This window comes from Lepidochelys kempii, chromosome 6 (genome assembly GCF_965140265.1).
Source record: "Lepidochelys kempii isolate rLepKem1 chromosome 6, rLepKem1.hap2, whole genome shotgun sequence".
NCBI classification, from domain to species: Eukaryota; Metazoa; Chordata; order Testudines; family Cheloniidae; genus Lepidochelys; species Lepidochelys kempii.
Genome location: NC_133261.1, coordinates 15910029 through 15928985, shown reverse-complemented (window position 1 = coordinate 15928985; position 18957 = coordinate 15910029). Strand labels below are relative to the sequence as shown.

Below are 18957 nucleotides of genomic sequence, written 5' to 3'. Positions count from 1 at the left end.
GCCAGCTGCATCAGAGTGAAATCTCAGAGCGATCCTGTGATCAAGTAATACACCCAAGTCTCTCTCCTTCTCTGTTGCTTCTAGGAGATAAGTGCCCAGCTTTCAGCAATAATTCTCATGGTTAGTCTCCAAGTACATGATTTAAGCACAGAAGCAACGGCCTTTACAACTACAGCACGATCTTTATGCTACATTGAAATCTTAGCAAATGGCAAATTCATTGTCTCGTGCCTATAAACCACCAGGCTTCCATTCATTATTGTGCCAAGCCATCACACAATGCTTTTTGCAGAGAGTAACAAAAAGCATGATCCCTGCTGCCATCTTCTTACAGTCCAAGACTCTGACCTTGCAACACTCCATTTTGGGATGCAGGAGTACACATGTGCACCCAGTCAGGCAGAGCAGGGACTCAAACCAATGTCTCCTAGATCTCAGGCGAGTGCCCATGCATTTCTTGGATACACATGCCTTTCTGCTTTTTCCATGAAGAGTTTTGAGGCATTGGTTTTGCCTACTGCAGGATGAACATTGACATTTAATGAACAGTTTGTGTTGCTTGGCCAGCCCTCAGCACGTGCTTAACTCCATGCATGCGTGAAGTCATTACCACCTGCACATTAAGTGTTTGCAGGATCCGGTCCCACAGTAGGCTACCCTAGAAGATGGTGGTAGAGGGGTTAGAACAGTTACACCACGTTAGCGTGACAGTCCCTGTGGGTTCTACAGTAGGTGGAGGGTGTTGATGTGGTAGGAGCAGTGGGAGAGGATTTTAGCTGTTGGAAGGGGATTTGGAGAGGAGCTGGAGGGCTGTAGTTTCCCCAGGCGAGATGGAAGGAAACTAATGCAAATGGAGAAGGGTAGATTGCCGTGTAGACAGAGGTGAGTGCGTAGATGTAGCCGAGGTAGCTTTGGCCTAGCCAGATCAAGCAGTAGAGCAACAGCAGCACAGGCTACCCACTGGAGTACGACCCAGAGTCCCAGCTAGTCTTGTATAGGCTATGCTTCCACTACCGTTATTTCAACTAGCTTGATGAAAGCTAGCTCACTTGGGTCTGTGTGTGCGCACTACAGCCATGCTTTGGAGTGCCCCAGAGATATAGCTTAAGGGTCAAGAAGCAGGAGATACCAGTTATGGGGCAGATCCCAGCTCTCAGGCAGGATGCTTAAGGTCTTGAAGCATCAGGTTTCCCAGTCACTAACACAATGGGGAAATCTTCTCCACCTCCTGCCACAGCCCCCACAGAAGACACAAGGGTTTCTAGTTACCAGACTTAGGCGTGTCCCCCAGCTGGCTCACATGGACTTCATGTGAGACTGGCAAGCGCCAGTAGTTCTTATTGCGTGCCCAGGGGAGTTAGAATCCAGCTATTCACAGTAAAGTTAATCAAAAAGTCCCTAGTTCGGCTGAGTGGCTTCCTCTCCCCCCAGATAGGACCCCAGGAGTGAGAGAAAGCCATTTGATTTACCTTGTCTAGTGCTAGCTTGCAGTCTTCTTCCTGTCCTCTATGCCACATCCTATTCTGGTGTCTATCCCTGCAGAGAGGTCTGTTCTGCTGCTGAATGGGGAAGAGCTACAAGGCTAGTAGCAGACCCCTGGCCTCAACAACTGCTGTTCCCTCCCCCAGAGGGACACACGCTACCACAAGACATTAGTGCACTCCAGAGATTTTATTTCTGCTCCTCTCCCTTATTTTACAGTCATCTGCCATGGAAGATTTGGGACCTTGTCATCCAGCTGCTTCTCCTATGGAGTAGTGTCACAGTAACGAGAGAAGCCACAGCCACCAATGAAAGCATGGCCAGAAGCACCAGGGTCAGGTCTAGTCTGGAGACAGGGTCTGAAGGAGGAGGAGGAGGAGGAGAGGTTAAGACAATCCAGATTTCTGTAGGGTCTAAAGTGTGGAGATGACACCTAGACTTCCCTGCCCCAGTGGTGCTCCCCCTACCGCTTAGGCCAGCCTTCATCAGAAAGATACTTGAATTGTCAACTCACTTTTTAGACTGTGAGCCAGCACCACCATCCCATTGATAGCCATCCAATAGAGGGCAGAGGCAATGCTAGCCCCAGTGCATTGAGTGCCACAGAGGCTCAGGGCATACAAGTCACCATTGAGGTGCCATAGTGTCCCCCCCGCTTCCCCCAAGTTTGCTGGTTTTTGAGACATCCTATGAATGTCCATAGGATAAGGATATAACCCAACATTGGCCCACTCATAGGAAGCACTCACAGGTATGGTGTCAGCCAGCATTAGCTTACATATGGATCATCAAGGAGTGACTTCTGCATGTAGCCCCCCTCCCCCCATGAACATTTATATTTGAACCCCCTAGACAGCATTGACTTGCTGTATTCCAGGTTACTGTGCAAGATGCCAGTTGTCCTACTAGGGTTTAACAGAAACCTCACCCTTGTTCTCATAGACGTGCTCTCTCCACGGCTCAGGGCTCTCCTGGAAGATCACAGGGCCAGGAGAACTCACCAGGTCCTGGGGCTCTCCTGTCCCATTGTCGATATCCAGGAACCGGCGGCCTCCTGGCAGATGGAATGGAGAGTTAGGGAGCTGTCTGTCCAGCGCACTCACAACCAGAGGGCCCATCGTGATGAAATGCAGCGTCACCATGGACTCAACCATGAGTCCTTACAGGCCTCCTGACAGGTTGTGGTACCAGGTATTAGATCTTCCTGAATTGCTTATTTGAAGTGTGGGAGAAGTTGGGAAGAAAGGCCATTTCATCAGGAGCAGCAGACACTCCACTCTCCAGAGGCAATTTCTAGTATTGTCTCCTACATAGGGCAGTTGTAGGAGATTAGGCCATTTACCTCTTCGTCTTAGCCCATCATACCCTAGCTAGCGCTACAGGACATGGTAGAGGTACATAACGAGCTGGGCTGAACGCCTTGCAGTCAGTGTATAGCACAGGGCTGGGCAAACTTTTTGGCCTGAGGGCCACATTAGCACTGTAAAACTATATGGAGGGCCAGGTAGGGAAGGCTGTGCCTCCCCAAAGAGCCTGGCTCCCTCCCAATTCCTGCCCCCCGACTGCCCACCTCAGAAACCCCCTCTGCCCCCCAACTCCTTGTCTCCTGACTGCCCCCTCCCAGGACCCCTGCCCCTAACTGCCCAATGGGACCACACCCCTATCCAACCCCCCGCTCCCTGACAGCCCCTGCTGGACTCCAATGACTATCCAATGCCCCCTGACTGCCCCCCCGAACCTCTGCCCAATCCAACCAGCCCCTGTCCCGACTGCCCCCTGACACCCTCTGCCCCTTCTCCAATCCCAACCCCCTTATGATGCTGCTCAGAGCAGTGGGAGCTCACAGCTCCTACCGGAGCAGAGTGCTGGAGGCGTGCTGAGGCTGCGAGGGAGAGGGACAGCACAGGAGGGGCTGGGGGCTTGCCTCCCCGGCCGGGAACTCAGGGGCTGGGCAGGATGGTCCTGTGGGTGGTAGTTTGCCCACCTCTGATATAGCAGGACAGGCAGATCTCTGTTCACTATGAGTCCTCTGGTATTTGGGATGGGAGCTTGTAGAAACCCACATGGATTTCAGACCACTCCGACTTACTTGTAGCAGCTCCTGATGGGCACAGGGTCCTGCAGGGCTCCAGCCGGGAGGGGTAGCAAGCTGAGGCGCTACAGTAAATGTACACCTAAAATCCACACAAGTGAGAATGGAGTTAGTGAGTGACTGGCCAGTGCTGGTAGGAGGCAGGAAGTAGATCCACAGCTATCGGTTTGGTTCTGCATGTGCAGCGCCTCAGCAGAGACTGAGGAGGTCAGGACCTGACTAAAATAGGAGCTCCTGCCCCTGCACTCCGACTTCCCCCTCCTCACCCGCTTTATATGTGGGCCCCTTCTCACCTCTCCCTCAAGTGCCACCTGGGAGGCGGAGTCCACAAAGGCAAAAGTGGAGAGGACGAAGCGCTGGTGGTGAGTCGGGAAGGGCAGCTCAGATGAGGCAGGGCCCACGGGCACAAGCTGGGTTCTGTAGTTGTCTCCCAGGAACGGGCACCTGGGAGCAAGACATGAGAGAAGGGTGGACCAAGGAAACCGCCTTCCTCCTCCCCAAGCCATGCTCCCCCTCCATCCCAGCCACTCACCCGTCCACCAGGATGGGCCACTGCGGCTGCTGCAGGGGGTTAGCGCTTGGGGTGGCCCAGCACTGGTGCAGAACCAGAACCAGGGATGGGTCTGTTCTGTGCAGGATGCGAACCTCCATGTAGACAGGGTCCCTGAGCACCTTCACCACAGGGTAGTCTCTCTCTGAGAGATAGGATCTGTAGCTCGGGTCTGTGGGGGAGAGGGTAGGAGGAGAGCAGAGCTGAGACACCTGTGGTCCTTCAGGGGGATGGGATCTCCGTGCTGGAGTGAGGGGTCACCTACCTGTGGCGATGCGCAGCTCAAGCCGGAGGGGTCCTGCCTGGGTGACTGGAGCAGGTGTGGGGGGCAAGAAGACCTCGACCTGGACTGGCAGAAAGTCACTGGCATTGTAGATGCAGCGAGCATGGAGGCTGCACAGGAGAGAGCAGAGGGAGGAGACAGGGGCTGATGCTCTGTGACTTCAGCTTGAGGCCACGTGGTGTCTGGCAGTGACCTTATTAGTGCTCGAGACAAGCAGGATCAGGCCCTATCAGTACTTGGATGGGAGACATCCAAGGATGCTAGTGGATCAACCCTTTTAGCAACTCAGATGTTCTTCCCTCCAACTCAGGGACTCAGCAGGAGTGTCTGAGCACGGCCACATGGGGGCCTTCTCAGACAGGCTAGAAGCACCTGCTTACTTGTCCTCACATCTCTTTTGGCAGCATTCTCAATGTAAGCAGGGGAATAGTCCTGCTCTTGTGGGGAACTTTCCTGGCTTCTGCACTACCCCGGTGAAGTGGGCTAGCGAAAGGATCCGAGTCCTCGCTCCCACTTCCTTTATCCAGTGGCCTCCCTGCCCTTCAGGGCTCCCCTCCACTCTCCTGTCTGGCAGAGTCCTCATAACCCCAACAAGGCTAGGCCCAGGATTCTTGGGGGGAGGGGGGGGGAGAGGGGGCTCGACCCCCAACCCTGCTGTGGTCACCTAGGACTGGGGCTAGGGTGTCCCCACTCCGGGGTACTCTCTGCACTGGGCACTTCTGACCCATGAGCATTGCATTTGCTTTACCTTGTATGGAAGTTATCTAATCAACTATTTTAGAAAGAAGGAAACATGGGAAAGGTTAAAGGAAACACATGACCTGACTCTGTGACCCAGGCAAATCCAGCTCACACGGAGGACAGGACCTCCCTGGCCTCCTGACTCTGATTAGCCTGCCCACCCTGTCAGTCAGGCTGACCTGGAGCATTGGCCTCTCCCCATTGTTCCTGGGGACTGTCACTCTCAGGGTCCTGATTTCCCATAGATCCTTCCCCTTTTAGTACTGGGAGCTAGCCAACCAGTACACCTCACTGAATGTTAGTAAGGGGGCAACAGTCCCTACATCAAGCTTTCTTTCTACCAACCCTGTAGGGAGTTATTAGTCCCTCAGGGTGGCCCCATGGAGCCCTTCTCGGGTCAGGCTGGCTGTGCCTACTTGTCATTGGAGATCGCACAGCAAGTGGCATTTACAATCATAAGATTAGGATTGGAAGAGCCCTCAGGTGGTCAGCTAGTCCAACCTGCTGCTCAAAGCGGGACCAACCCCAACTAAATCATCCCAGCCAGGGCTTGGTCAAGCCAGGTATTCAGAACCTCTAAGGATGGAGATTCTGCCACTTCCCTAGGTAACCCATTCCAGTGCTTCACCACCCTCCTAGAGGGATAGTCCCGTCCCCAATAGCCATCCTAGACCTCCACCACTGCAGCTTGAGACCATTGCTCCTTGTTCGGTCATCTGCCATCACCGAGAACAGCCAAGCTCCATCCTCCTTGGAACCCCTTCAGGTAGTTGAAGGCTGCTATCAAATCCCCCCTCACTTGTCTCTTCTGCAGACTAAATAAGCCCAGGTCCCTCAGCCTCTCCTCATAAATTATGTGCCCCAGCCCCCTAATCATTTTTGTTGCCCTCTGCTGGGCAATCTCCAAATTTTTCCACATCCTTTCTGTTGGTGAGGGCCCAAAACTGGACACAGTACTCCGGATGGGCTTCACCACTGCTGGTGAGAGGGGAATCACTTCCCTCCATCTGCTGGCAATGCTCCTACTAATGCACCCCAATATACCAGTAGCTTTCTTGGCAAGAAGGGCCCACTATTCATTCGTAGCCAGCTGCTCGTACACTGTAATCCCCAGGTCCTTGTCTGTAGAACTGCTGCTTAGCCAGTCGGTCCCCAGCCTGTACCAGTGAATGGGATTCTTCCCTCCTAAGTGCAGGACTCTGCACTCGTCCTTATTGAAGCTCAGATTTCTTTTAGCCCAATTTTCAATTTTTCTAGATCTCTCCCCCCAACTTAGTGTTATCCATTAACTTACACCCTCAGCAAGCCATCCCATCATCCAGATCATTAATGATAATGAACAAAACCAACCCCAGGACAGACGCCTGGGGCATGCCGCTTGATACCAGCTGCCAACTAGACAGAGCTGTTGATTGCTACCCGTTGACCTTGATGATCTAGCCAGCTTTCGAGCCACCTTTAATTCATTCATCCAGCCCCTACTTCTTTAACTTGCTGTCAAGAACACTGTGGGAGACTGTAACAAAGTTTGTTAGAGTCAAGGTATATCATGTCCACCGCTTTCCCCACATGCGCAGAGCCAGTTCTCATCATAAAAAGCAATCAGGTTGGTCAGGCACGACTTGCCCTTGGTGAATCCATTTTGGCTGGTCCTGATCACCTTCCTCTCCTCCGAGAGGTTCAGAATGGATTCCTTGACAACCTGCTGCAGGATTTTTCCAGGGACTGAGGTGAGGCTGACCAATGTTGGCATTTGATCAGACAACGTAAAACCCTGACTCTTGGACAGTCAGCTGCACAGAGTGTCCTTCCCTTCACAAAGCAAGATTTTGCCCCATGCCCCATTAGGGATCAGGTGCATTCCCCCACTCAGAAAAGGGGATGTCTGTGACTGCAGGGAATCCATACCTGTAGAACATCCCCTAAGTCCTTTGGTGGTCAGGAGAGGCTGCTGGAAAATTGATGGATCAGATCTTTGCCAGGGGAAAGGATCTGGCCTCACGCTTCCACTGCGGAAGGGCTGAAGACTGCTCACCATCACTTCCTTGCTAGTCAACAGAGCAGGCCAACTTACATGAAGGTGCTGTCCCAGCCCTTCCACAGTGGAAGCGTGAGGCCAGAAGACTGCTCACCATCACTTCCTTGCTAGTCAACAGAGCAGGCCAACTTACATGAAGGTGCTGTCCCGGGTGATGGAGCCGTCCGGCCCAGTCCGGATGTCGATGCCAGAGATCAGCTGGTTCTCATAGATCAGTTTGTCATGGATCACCTGGAAGAGTGGAGACATGGGGCAGGTTAGTCCCCCAAACCCCTGAGCAGAGCACTCACCCTGGCTTCCCGTGGGTGTCCCCTCACCTGGACTGTGGTGCCGCACTGCATGAGGGGGAAGCGGAAGATCACAAAAGCCTCAGTCATCCTGATGGGGTCACACCCTGCCTGGGCATAGGCTAGCCGGACACTCTCCAGGATGATGGGGTGATCAGACATGTCCCTGGAGACCACCAGAACAAAGTGACCATCCAGGAGGCACTGAACAGTGACTGCAACACAAAGGAGCAGGATTAAGTATAGATGTTCCTGGTAGAGGAATTGGGCAAGAGTTCCATGCCACACTCAGGATGATAGATTGGAGAAGAGCCATGAGAAATATTAGAAAACAGGCCTTGTAGTGACCAAATTCTGTCTCTTTAGACAGAGAGAAGGTTAAGGGGTGACTTGATTACAGTCTAAGTATTTAAATAAGGTGTAGATCTGAGAGCGAGGGTAGTTAACTCTTGGAATGGTTTGTCCAGGGTCATGGTGGATTCTCCATCACTGACAAGGCAAGACTGGATGTCTGCCAAGAGATCTGCTGGAGGAATTATTTCAGGGAAATCCTATAGCTTGTGTTATACAGGAAATCAGACAGACTAATGATCACAATGGTCCCTTCTGGCTTTGGAATCTATCAAATGAAGCCCCATGGGGGTAAGTGGGTTTGTCTGAGACAGCATGATTGCAGCTCATGTTGTGCAGGAACGAGACACAAGCCGGCAAAGTTATCCATCGATCTGATGATGGAGCACCAGCCTGTACCGTCTGATGGGTCTTCCTCTGCCACCACACATTTGGTGTTGGCTCTCAAGATCTGCCAGGCATTGGGCAACTGAGGAGAGACCGTGATGTAGGAAGAATCCCTTTGCACACAACTGATGCCAGCTGCAGCCTAGGGTGAGAGTTAAAGACATTGCATCCAAGTCTAGTTCACCATGCTAGTAGGTGGTGACCAAACTCATCTGAGACGTACGGTGTGTCACCAAGCTTCCCAGGACAGAGATGACAAAAGGCTCCATAACCTGACATGAGGGCAGGTCTCCCACCTGTGTTGCCAAAGTAGCAGGGAGTGGTGAGGTCAGTCTCATCATAACAACAGCCAGCCTGGAAGCAAGCAGCTTGGCCTGGGGCATCCGCACAGGGCATCTTCCCAGCCACCACACGGCACTGCTCCTCTGTGAGATGCGCCCCTAGAACAGCAGGGTGTGGATTAAGGAGAGCTAGAGAGCCTCTAAAGAGATCACGAGAGACCCTTCCCCAGAGACTTTTTAAGATCTGTAGTGACCTCTGGACAAGTGGCTGACCTCAACACCAGTCCAACCCTCCTCCCCTTCCCCAAAGGGCTGCAAGAGCTCCCACAGTGGTCCTCCATCCCAGCTCACCCTGCCCCCCACAACCATAACCCCAAACCACATACCACCTCAGACAGCATTGTGCTCAGATCCCCACCCCTGTCCTCCAGATGTAGCATGTTGCCCTTCTCTGATAGCAGGCTTAACATGTCACTTGGAAATTCAGGCTCCTGATCTGCTGCTGTGTCAGAGGAGAGCCCCCACCTAAACCCTACAGCCCCCTCAACACAGCCAGCAGTGTGGTCAACTGTAATTTATCACTTAGCAGTTCTGAGGTGGGTTTCTCTAGCCATCTCATGAAATAGTGAGCAGACGCCTGCTCTATGAATTTTTCCTTTATTGAAGTCACCATCTCCCTTTACGGACGATGGGGCAGAAGCTAGCAGGTTGGCCACCATTTCCCCATAGCCGATCAGAGGAAAGTGTCCCTCATAAACATGGCTGCGAATTTCTTTCATGAGACTGAAGCTGTACCTACAGGCAAAGTGGATGCCACTCTGGTTTAGGGGGAGGCCTAGACAGGACTCTAGGAGAGGGAGGGACTAAGAGCTGTGAAGAGCCTGTGAGAGACACATGGGGGGTGAAGGAGACAGATTGCAAACAGATGTGGGGGTGAGATACGAAGGGATACAACATCAGATCCCAAACCCTGGGATACTGGAGGAACAGGGGAAGCCCCTCTGAGCAGCCAATGGCAAGGACACATTGGTGCATGTGTGACTGGATTTTGAGCCAAAGAAGCTCACAGACTTTGGAAGCAAGTGCCTTCCCCCTAAACTTTGAAAAACCAGAAGGCAAATAGCCACCCCTTCCCCTTCAAATAAACTGGGGGCGGGTGGGGGAAGAGCATGATTTCTAAACGAATCTCATTTTTGATTATGGCTTACAACACTGTCAACACCAGCTCTAACATGGCAGCCACAAGCAAGAGACTAGTTTCAGCTCCTCTGAAGGCCACCACAGGAGTCAGGAGTGGAGCATGAAACCTTCCATTAGAGGGGACCCACATGCACTCAAACCAGTTAGAGGTCACAGACACCCCCACACACCTATGTTGCTTGGTGGAGGATATATTTGGGGCACCGGGCGCACCAGGCCCGGCTGCGGCTGGGGCACCGGGCGCACCAGGCCCGGCTGCGGCTGGGGCACCGGGCGCACCAGGCCCGGCTGCGGCTGGGGCACCGGGCGCACCAGGCCCGGCTGCGGCTGGGGCACCGGGCGCACCAGGCCCGGCTGCGGCTGGGGCACCGGGCGCACCAGGCCCGGCTGCGGCTGGGGCACCGGGCGCACCAGGCCCGGCTGCGGCTGGGGCACCGGGCGCACCAGGCCCGGCTGCGGCTGGGGCACCGGGCGCACCAGGCCCGGCTGCGGCTGGGGCACCGGGCGCACCAGGCCCGGCTGCGGCTGGGGCACCGGGCGCACCAGGCCCGGCTGCGGCTGGGGCACCGGGCGCACCAGGCCCGGCTGCGGCTGGGGCACCGGGCGCACCAGGCCCGGCTGCGGCTGGGGCACCGGGCGCACCAGGCCCGGCTGCGGCTGGGGCACCGGGCGCACCAGGCCCGGCTGCGGCTGGGGCACCGGGCGCACCAGGCCCGGCTGCGGCTGGGGCACCGGGCGCACCAGGCCCGGCTGCGGCTGGGGCACCGGGCGCACCAGGCCCGGCTGCGGCTGGGGCACCGGGCGCACCAGGCCCGGCTGCGGCTGGGGCACCGGGCGCACCAGGCCCGGCTGCGGCTGGGGCACGTAGCGCATGGTCTCCTCTGGGGTTAAGTCACGTTCAGTGGGCTTGGGGCAGGTCATGTTCACATCATAGGTGGCAGCGACGGCCCTGGCGCTCAGCTGTTCCTCCACTCGGACTTGCAGGTGGTTACGCCCATCCTGCAATGAAGAGACACCAATCAGTCAGTATTGTGGCCTAACAGACTCTGTAGGCGCTAAGCGCAGCGCCCCCCAGCTGCACAGGCTGCTGTGACTGCAGGTATGGACCCATCTCCAGCTTCTGTTGTTGCTCAGGTACACTGGGGTGAGGCGTGCCAACCCCCCTCACCTTCTTCTGCACATGACAGCCATTGTAGCCAGCTGAGAAGATCATCGCTCCTTGCTCGCCAGATGTGACCCAATGGAGACAAATGGAGCAGTTGGTAACTTCGAAGGGTGTCCCAAACTCATCTGTGGAGAGAGTCATACAGGTCGTGGGTAAGGAAGAGTTAAAGCCCTTGATGAAGCTTAGCCAAGTAGCCATGTTTGGAACAGCGACAGTGGTTTGTCACATCCTTCAGTTTAGTGGAGTTTAGCATGGTGGGAAGCAGCTCCAAAGATACAGGACGGCCGTCATTTACCAAGTCTGACCTAGAGCCAGGAGTGTTAGGATATAGATATTCAGGCCTGTCTGTCAAGGCCTATACTCTCAGAATTTAGGTGTATTCTTATCACTTGGCTAGTTCTAGAGGTATAAGAGAAAGAATCAAAATCACTGTCTGCTGGTGTAAGGGCCTTCTCTTACTGTGACAGTCTGAGGCCCTGTTCTTAGGCTAAGGCCTTTGGCTAAGCAACAGAGGCAGCCATAAGTTGGGAAGCGAAGGGTCACATCCTCACGTTCCAAACTAGTCACATTGAAATAAGGTGCTATTGGGCTGTTAGGCACTATCAGGACAGGATTGTATTCCTATCACCTCCAGAGAAAGGGAAGTGCCTAGAAAATGTAAAAGGAAACTTAGTTTGATAGCATCCTGTCTGGCAAGCACTCACTCATCAATAGCTGGGATGTGAAATCCTCACTTCTGTATTGTTTTTGTCATTTATAGTTCCCACTTTCCTATTGTTTGTCTGTCTGTATAATCTCTGTCTGGTTCTGTGATGGTTTCTGTCTGCTGTATAATTAATTTTGCTGGGTGTAAACTCATTAAGGTGGTGGGATATAATTGGGCACATAATCATGTACCAATATGTTAGGATTGGTTAGTTACATTTCAGGAAAATGATTGGTTAAGGTATAGCTAAGCAGAACTCAAGTTTGACTATATAATCTGTAGTCAATAAGGAAGTGAGTGGGCGTGGGTGGGAGGGGATGGGAACAGGGGTGCGGAAATTGGAATCATGTTTTGTTAAAGGGGGAAATGGGAACAGGGAATGGGGGTAAGGAAATTGGAATAATGTCTGGCTATGGGCAGGAATGGGAACAGGGACACAGGTGTAAGGCTCTGTGGTGTCAGAGCTGGGAAGGAGGACACTAAGGAAGGAAACTGCAATCATGCTTGCTGGAAGTTCCCCCCAATAAACTTTGAATTGTTTGCATCTTTGGACTTCGGGTATTGTTGCTCTCTGTTCATGCGAGAAGGACCAGGGAAGTAAGTGGGTGAAGGAATAAACCCCCTAACAAGGAGGGCTGAGAGTGGCCGAGCCAGGCCAGGCCAGGCCAGGCCATCCCATCCCATGCTTGGGCATGACAACAGGGAGGTGATCGCCCACAGAGGGCGCAGGATCCAGGTGTCTGGAGCTCAAAGGGCCGAATTACACCAGAGCTTGGGATACCCAGCCACATTTTGGTATGTCCTTTTACAGTCTCCCCCCAGCAGGGTTCCCTCTTTACCCTCTGCTATTTTGTGGGTCACGGTCAGCAGGCTGTTGTGAGGAAAAACTTTGCTACCTGGATTCAACGGTTAGGGCTATCTCCAGTCTTTTCTCCAGGGGACAGAAGCCACAGACTCTCACTTCAGGAGACCAGGGCACTCAAGATTTGAGGGCAACAGCCAGGCCACCAAAAAGCACTAGAGTAGGACCTTCTTGTTCCCTTCCTAAAGCTCTCATTACATACTGTAGAAGTAAGAGGTTTCCACAAGAGACCCATAAAACCCGCCTGCATGTCTAAGAGGGCAGACGAGCAGGAGGCTTCTTAGCTTTCTTATGAAGCAGCCAGGCAGCTACTTACCCACAACTTTGAAGCGGACGGTGCGGCCCTGGCTGGGAAAGACCAGCAGCTGCATCCCATAGTCTCCACAGTCATACTCATGTTGCAAGACAGAGAAACTGATCCTGTGGAAGTCCCCCTGCCCAAGGGCTATCCTTAGGGACCAGAGCAGCACTAAGCCCACAAAATACCTACAGGCCAGCCCCATGGCTGAAGATGCTAAGAAAGAAGCCCTGTCTAGCAGCCACTTCTCATAAGGGGAGAGGCTGTGGGAGCGGGGCTTTGTAGGGTGAGTGAGTGGTGGGGAGGGGGCGGGGTGTGAATCAGATGAGCAGAGAGGCAGCACCTGGGGAGCTGCCTGGTGGTGGGGAAGGGCCGGATGAAAAGTGCAAAGCTCAGGGTGAAAGGGAAACATAACCATCGAACCCTTCAGCCCTAAGACCCCCCTCCCATTGAAGCCTCCTGTTACGCTACCTTTTCAGTGTTGCCAGCTCTCAGGATTTTATTGCAAGTCCCATGGTAACTGATGTTTTATTTCAAGCCCCATCTCCTGGAAACAAGGAACTAGCTGAGAACCTCAGTGTGCATTCAAAAGAAAAATAAGTTTCTTGCCCGCACAGTTGCAGAGAAAAGCATAAAAACAGGGCTCAAGCACACCCCAAGTGCCCCAAAAATCAGAAGGCCAAGTTGCCTGGAATCGAGGGGTCTAGTCAGTGTATCCTTCTGGGATCGGATGATTTAGTTGGGGATTGGTCCTGCTCTGAGCAGGGGGTTGGACTAGATGACCTCTTGAGGTCCCTTCCAAGCCTGATATTCTATGATTCGAAGCGGGCGGGCAGGCACAAGGTCGAGTCAGTGTGTAGGTGGCCATGGTATTGAATGAGGCCTTTTTCTTTCTTGTTCTGTGGGATTAGGTTATTGAAAAACTGGAGTGGATACAGAGAAGAGTCACAAATGCAATTTGCCGGCTGAAAGAAGTGCCGGCTAGCAAGAGATTCTCAGTGCTCAGTCAGTTTAGGTTATCGAAAAGGAGATCAAGAAGTAGCTCAAGTACAGTGCCCAAGTACATTCATAGGGCGAAAAGACTGGCTATTAAAGGGCTCTTTAATCGAGTGGAGAAGGGTAGAACAAGATCCAGCGGTTGGAAGTTGGAGCCAGCCAAATCCATGGACGATGCGTACAATAGCCTGGGGAGGCTGTACCTCCGCAAAGAGCCCCGCGTGGCCCTGCCCATGCTCCGCCCAAGGCCCCCTCCTTCTGCTGCTGGTAGTTGGCCCCAGCCCAGGCAAGCAGCCTGCTCCTCTTCCGGGAAGCCTGCTGGGCTGGGGCTGGGGCTAGGGCGGCTAGGACTTGGGGTGGCTGGGGCCGCACCACCCAGTTCTCCAGGGCTGGGGGGAAAAGGAGGGCTGCCCGACGCCCACCCAATGGTCTGGTGCTGGGGAGCAGCCCACCCACCCAGTGCTGCGGGGCTGATGGGGCAGCCTGTCTGGTGCTCTGGGTGGGTGTGTGTGCCCTGGCGCTTTGGGGCTGGTGGTGCTTGGGCAACCCGGGATTGGAAGGGGGGTCTGGTAGCCGTGGAAGGGAGGGATACTGGGCTTTGGGGTGGGGCCTCAGGCTGAAGGGTGGGCCGGGCCAGGGGCTAGCCTCCCCAAGCCTGTGGTTCACCCATCGTCCATGGCCAAATCTAAGGTAGACGTAAGGCACACATTTTGAAGGGTGACTAACCCTTGGAACAGACGACCACTGGAAGTGATGGAGTCTCAATCAGGCTATGTCTACACAGCTGCAGTGCTGCCCTGTAGTGCTGAGACATACTGCAGCAACGCTGTCGTAAATCCACCGCTCCGAGAGGTAGGACGATGGCAGAGTTCTTCCAGTGAGCTCATGGCATCTACCCTGGGAGAGAGGTTGGATTAACTACGTCTCTCAGGAGGGTGAATTTTTCACAGCCCTGAGGGACACACCTGGGTCAACCTAACTTTCTAGTGTAGACCAGCCCACAGGCGGCCTGTCTGGAAGACGCTTTACTTAGACACAAGTTATCGGGCTCCATGCAGAGGTAACAGGGTGACATTCTCTGGTCTGTGCTCTGCTGGAGGTCAGATTGGTTGATCTAAGGGTCCCTTCTGGCCTGAAAATCCATGAACCTATGAAAAAAATCGCTCAAGTGTATTTTTTGTGTGAAAAATCTCATGATTTTTGCAGCAATCTCTTGATTTTTGGCTCTTTGGGGTTGGGGCTCCCCGTCTCATCTCCCTCGCTCTTTCTGCCCTTCTCACTGCTGAGAATATCGCCAACCCTGAGCGCTCAAAAATCATGAGTCCCCCCAAACTCCTGAGCTTCCCTTAAAAATCATGAGATTTTAAAAATAACAAATTTGTGGCTATTTTAAAATGCTTTTCTGGCTTTTGAATCTGCGGAGGTCATGCTTTGAAGCTTCTCTGTCTCTACAGTTATTATGTATTTGTATTCCTGCAGTGCTTAAGAGCTCCTGTCATGGAGCAGGACCCCATTGGGCCAGGCGCCATACAAACATAAAACAAAAAGATGAGGCTTGAAACCCTTTTTTTAAAAGGAAAGCTGATGTTCTGGTATGTTCACCTGACTCCAGGAGCTGGAGCTTTAAGAAAAGCACAAAGTATTGCATCACTCACAATAACATGATGAGAGTTGGTAACTCCGTCTCTGCTTCTTCCCTACTTCCCTGTTGTGTTGTGAACACTGGGGCGGGGGGGCATCGGGGGAGGAATGTAAAACTCACTCAAAGATGCTTTATCTTTGCGGCAGGGCAAGCAAGGTGTGTAGAGAAACTGCTCCCGTGACTGGGGAATGGAGAACGGGCCCCTGAGCCTGATGCTAACAGCTGCCAAACACGCCTCCCCCACAGCTCTGCTTGTACTCTTAACTCTGACCTACACACATGCTGCTAGTCTGGTCTTCTGTCCCACTGCTCTGCACCCCCTTGCCCTGTATGTCAATCTCTGGCTTGCAATTTTAACTGCTCCTGCTTGGGCCCACACTGAGATTTAAACTCCATGATCTTCAGAGCAAAAACCAGGCGATTCTGAACGAAAAGGACTAACCATCTCTAGGGAGTGGCTGTAGCACACTCATTAACATCCATGTGAACCAGCCCCTAGAGAGCAACAGATCCCCAAGCTCCCCTCATGCGGGTGACATCGTCATCTCCGTACAGGTGTAGTCCTGGCCCCTAGTCACCCTGGTACTTTATCCCATCACCAACCCCATAAGGGACAGCTGCTGAGACCTAACATTACATGTCATACCTTTGGAAGGATCAGGCCTCCTCAGTGCTGAGTAGGGGGATCTGTGGGCAAAACCCTGGAGGTCCAGAAAACAGTGGTGTTAATTCACTAGGAGTCACTGCGTTCTGTCTGAGTCAGTGTTGGAACAGGGCTCTGGCGTGGTGCCAGGGGCTGATGGAGGTGCCATTGTTCTGATGAGGTGTGGAACTGAGGCCCATGATTGTTAATGATTTTACAGCTCTTTTAAAATAAGATTAAGGGGGTTAGCCCTAGTGGCCGGTGCAGAGTGCAAGTTAGGGGTGAAACTAGTCATAAATTAGGGAGGCCTCATACCAGGCCTTGAAGAAACCTAACCTGGCCAAGTATGGAGCTCCACAGACCGAGGCAGGCCTCAGCCTGAGCTGTGTGAAACCTGAGGATGCGCTGCAAGGACACCTCAATAGGCTTAGGCCTCTTGAGCTTCTCTTGCCTGGTGGTTTTCCTAGGCTCCATCTGTCTTTTTCTCATGGCACTGCTACCCCTCAGTACGTTTACAGTACAAAATTATTTCAAAATTATTCTATTTGAATTTTCGGAAGCTATTTTATACATTCGGTCTTCTGTGTCCCTACTAAAGCGGGTGAATTTGGCAGATTGCGTCCACAGTACCAAGGCTGGCATCAAATGTCAGAGCGGTGCACTCTGGGTAGCTATCCCACAGTTCCCACAGTCCCTGCCGCCCATTGGAATTCTCTGTTAAGCTCCCAGTTAAGCATGATGGGGTAAAAACATTCTGGCGGGTGTTTCTGGGTGTGTGTCACCAGAAAGCTACAGCAGACAATCGTTTCGCCCCTTTTTGGCATGCAGACGCCATACTGCTTTCAGCAGACGGTGCACCGCTGCTCTCCTGCTACGATGAATCCACCTCTCCAACTCAACTCTGCTCGGCCATTGTGAATCGAGCAACACAGCTTCTGCCGCCAACTCTGCTCTCCCGCTATTGCCACGCTTGCAAGCTTCTCCATGTTGTCTGTCCTGGGCTCCCACCTCTGTGAAAGCCACAGAAGACAACCATTGTCAGTCTTTGTTCGGCTACCGTGACCCAAACAGCACAGCTTCCGCTGCCACTCTGCTCTCCTGCGTTTCGCACCCCTTTTCCAGGATTACCCATGCGAGCACCATAGCCATGGAGCCCGATCAGATCTCTGCTGCATTTTGACCATTGTAAATACCTCATGCATTATCCAGCAGTATGTGCAGTACCTGCAAGACTGGGCAAGGAAGTGATGACAGCACGATTACTATACTGATGAGGACACGGACACAGATGGCACGGCATGTGGCGATTGGGAGATCATGGTGCTAATGGGGCAGGTTCATGCGGTGGAACGCCGATTCTGGGCCCAGGAAACAAGCACAGACTGGTGGGACCGCATAGTGTTGCAGGTATGGGATGATTCCCAGTAGCTGCGAAACTTTCATATGCGTAAGGCCACTTTCATGGAACTTTGTGACTTGCTGTCCCCTGCCCTGAAGCGGAAAGACACCAAAATGAGAGCAGCCCTCACAGTTGAGAAGCAAGTGGCCATAGCCCTGTGGAAGCTTGCAATGCCCGACAGGTACCGGTCAGTCGGGAATCAGTTTGGAGTGGGGAAATCTACTGTGGGGGCTGCTGTGCTGCAAGTAGCCAATGCAATCAATGACCAGCTGCTATCAAGGCGAGTGACTTGGGGAAACGTGCAGACCATTGTGGATGGCTTTAATGCGCTGGGATTCCCTAAGTGCGGCGGGCAATAGACGGAACACATATCCCCATCTTCGCCCTGGAACATCAGGGCAGCCAGTACATAAACTGCAAGGGGTACTTTTCCATGGTGCTGCAAGCACTGGTGGATCACAAGGAACGTTTCACTGACATCAATGTGGGATGACCTGGAAAGGTGCATGACACTCGCATCTTCAGGAACTCTGGTCTGTTTGAACAGCTGCAGGAAGGAACTTACTTCCCAGACCGAAAATTACTGTTGGGGGTGTTGAAATGCCTATAGTTATCTTGGGGGACCCAGACTACCCCTAAATGCCATGGCTCATGAAGCCGTACATAGGCACCCTGGACAGTAGTAAGGAGCAGTTCAACTCTAGGCTGAGCAAGTGCAGAAAGGTGGCAGAATGTGCATTTGGACGTTTGAAAGCACGCTGGTGTAGTTTACTGACTCGGTTAGATCTCAGCACAACCAATATTCCAATTGTAATTGCTGCTTGTTGTGTGCTCCACAATATCTGTGAGAGTAAGGGGGAGACATTTATGGCGGGGTGGGAGGTTGAGGCAACTTGCCTGGCGACAAGTTTCACACAGCCAGACAACATTTCAGGGCGATTAGAAGAGCGCAGCAGGGCGCGCTGCAGATCAGAGAAGCTTTGAAAGCCAGTTTCATGACTGGCCAGGGTACGCTGTGAGAGGAGTTGTTGTTTCTCTTAAAGTTACCTGCCCCCCCCATATATATATATTTAAGGAAATAAAGTCACAATTGTTTAAAAACCGTTCTGTATTAGTTGTTGCACAAAACATTGAGAGAAATCAGAAGCTAGAGGGGGGTATTGGGTTAGGGGGGTGGACGAGGAGGAGGGAAGGACTAGTCCAGAAACCAAATCAAAATTTAGGATATGCCAGCTTTCTGCTGCTTGTGCAATCCTCTGGGGTTGACTGTGTTGGTCCCCGCAGCCTCCCCCCCTCCCCCCCGCCATGTTCTTGGGCATCTGGGTGAGGAGGCTATCGAACTTGGGGAGGAGGGAGGGCGGTTATCCAGGGGCTGCAGTGGCAGTCTATGGTCTTGCTGCCTTTCCCGCATTAGATCCACCATACAGCGGAGCATATCAGTTTGCTCCCCCATGAGCTTGACCATAGCATCCTGCCTGCTCTCATCGCCCACGTCCTTCCTCTCTTCATATTCATGTAACGCTTTACACGACTCTGCAATTGTTTGCCTCCATA

At 53.0% G+C, this 18957-nt stretch overlaps 1 protein-coding gene across 1 annotated transcript; it reads right to left on the bottom strand.

Moving 5' to 3' along the window:
* Positions 1–1701: 1701 nt before the first annotated feature.
* Positions 1702–13954, bottom strand: LOC140913264 (zona pellucida sperm-binding protein 1-like). Its single transcript, XM_073349344.1, has 14 exons — positions 13923–13954; positions 12742–12986; positions 10861–10982; positions 10557–10691; positions 9863–10343; positions 8508–8651; positions 7504–7688; positions 7320–7417; positions 4390–4517; positions 4107–4296; positions 3868–4018; positions 3572–3656; positions 2411–2536; positions 1702–1841 (listed from the first exon to the last, which is right to left on the bottom strand). Exons 1-14 carry the CDS (start codon positions 13952–13954, stop codon positions 1702–1704), a joined length of 2262 nt encoding a protein of 753 aa, XP_073205445.1.
* Positions 13955–18957: the final 5003 nt, after the last annotated feature.

Bases quoted from the DNA above. Each gene is read 5' to 3' on its own strand.
- LOC140913264 (XM_073349344.1), bottom strand. From the start codon at position 13,954: ATGGGCAGGGCCACGCGGGGCTCTTTGCGGAG. The intron at 10,692-10,860 runs GTGAGGGGGGTT...TCTTCATTGCAG, and splicing joins GCTGTCATGTGCAGAAGAAG to GATGGGCGTAACCACCTGCA. The intron at 4,518-7,319 runs GTAAGTTGGCCT...TCTCCTGTGCAG, and splicing joins ACCCGGGACAGCACCTTCAT to CCTCCATGCTCGCTGCATCT.